At 48.3% G+C, this 1,434-nt stretch overlaps 1 protein-coding gene across 1 annotated transcript; it reads left to right on the top strand.

Moving 5' to 3' along the window:
* The first annotated feature begins 268 nt into the window (after positions 1–268).
* On the top strand, positions 269–1,110 carry LOC129747778 (39S ribosomal protein L9, mitochondrial-like). The gene has a single exon (XM_055742124.1). The coding sequence runs from the start codon at positions 343–345 to the stop codon at positions 1,108–1,110; it is 768 nt and encodes a 255-aa protein (XP_055598099.1). The 5' UTR covers positions 269–342.
* Positions 1,111–1,434: the final 324 nt, after the last annotated feature.

The raw sequence follows: 1,434 nt of genomic DNA, 5'->3' as shown, positions 1-1,434 counted from the left end.
GCGTCAGATCTCCTCAATAAAATCCTCAATACAACTAGGCGGAAGTCTACATCGCGCCAAACTACTGACGGAAGTCTGCGTCGCGTCAGATTTCCTCAATAAAATCCTCAATACAACTAGGCCAGCGGTCGGCAACCTTTTGAGACAGAAGAGCCAAAAATTGCAAATTAAGGAAATGTCGAAGTTTCAAAGAGCCACAATTCATTTTATCCTTACTACATTTTATCCTTACTACAAATAATGGTAGTTGGCAACACGCGTTTCGGTTTGTTTTGGTTCGGGAATTCCGAAAATTGTGCGGTTCAATTATTTGCGTTTTTATACTAGAAAAGTCGATTAAAAATGTTCCGTGGTTTGACCGGAGCCCTTTCCGGCTTATCCCTTTGCTCGGCGGGTCAAATTTTCAGTCAACAGACACGGAACACTTTCATCCTCAAGCGTCGCACGCCACCGAAGCTATACAAGAAAAACCAAAAACCAGAAAAACTTAAAGGTCGTCACTTTGTGTACGAACTCGTCGAGGACACCACCATAAAAAAGAAACCCAATCTGGAGGTGGTTCTCACCACATTCGTTGAAGGTATCGGGTCCAAGGGTGATGTGGTTTCCCTAAAACCAAACGAAGCCTATAACAAACTGCTTCTCCCAGGCTTGGCGGTTTACAAAACTCCGGAAGCCATTGCCAAGTATGCCACTGAAAAGGACGTACAGGAGGAGCAACTTCACAGCTCCGCTCAGGCTGCTAGGACCGTTAGCAAAATAGAGGAAACCATCCTGGCGGTGGTGATGAACAAAGATCAGCCGTGGGTGATCGAGCGGTGGCACATTAAGGTGGCATTACGCAAAGCCGGCATTTACGTGCCGGAAGACGCGATCACCCTGCCGGAAACCCCAATAACCGGACCCGATCTACTGAAGCAAAATAAAGAATTCATCTGCACGGTCACAGTAAACAACCTAGAGCAGGCCAGACTTCGCTGCCGGATCCATCACTGGAGTACGGATCCCAGTGAGCGGTTGCCGTACGTGTTTGAGCACTGGAAGAATCAGGCGGAACCGCTTTTCGGGAATGATTCCGCTCCGCAGCCCAAAACTAGTCCGGCTTCTTAAGTGGTTTTTAATGGAATCGGAAAAACTTTTCCGGTCAGGGGCGGCGTGCAACAACAACCGAGCGTCTGTTCTCCAGGTCAGGGGCGGCTCAAACAGCGTCTGTCTTGCAGCAAGCGGCTGAATTTATGAAATGCGGCTCCCGCCAGCTAAGTCCAAGATGGCAGCCCCATCGCGGGATAGGGACTTTAGGCTAACAACCTACTGCTCCCGATTTGAAATTGTTACGGAATCCGAAAGAAATGACCGACCTGGAACTTTGGCGACGACTTTTAGCATGAAAACACGGACACGAATTGGAACTTGGAATGTTTTAACCCTTGCCCA

This window comes from Uranotaenia lowii, chromosome 2 (genome assembly GCF_029784155.1).
Source record: "Uranotaenia lowii strain MFRU-FL chromosome 2, ASM2978415v1, whole genome shotgun sequence".
Classification (NCBI taxonomy): Eukaryota; Metazoa; Arthropoda; class Insecta; order Diptera; family Culicidae; genus Uranotaenia; species Uranotaenia lowii.
This window is presented reverse-complemented; position numbering and strand designations above follow the sequence as displayed.

Bases quoted from the DNA above. Each gene is read 5' to 3' on its own strand.
- LOC129747778 (XM_055742124.1), top strand. From the start codon at position 343: ATGTTCCGTGGTTTGACCGGAGCCCTTTCCGGCTTATCCCTTTGCTCG.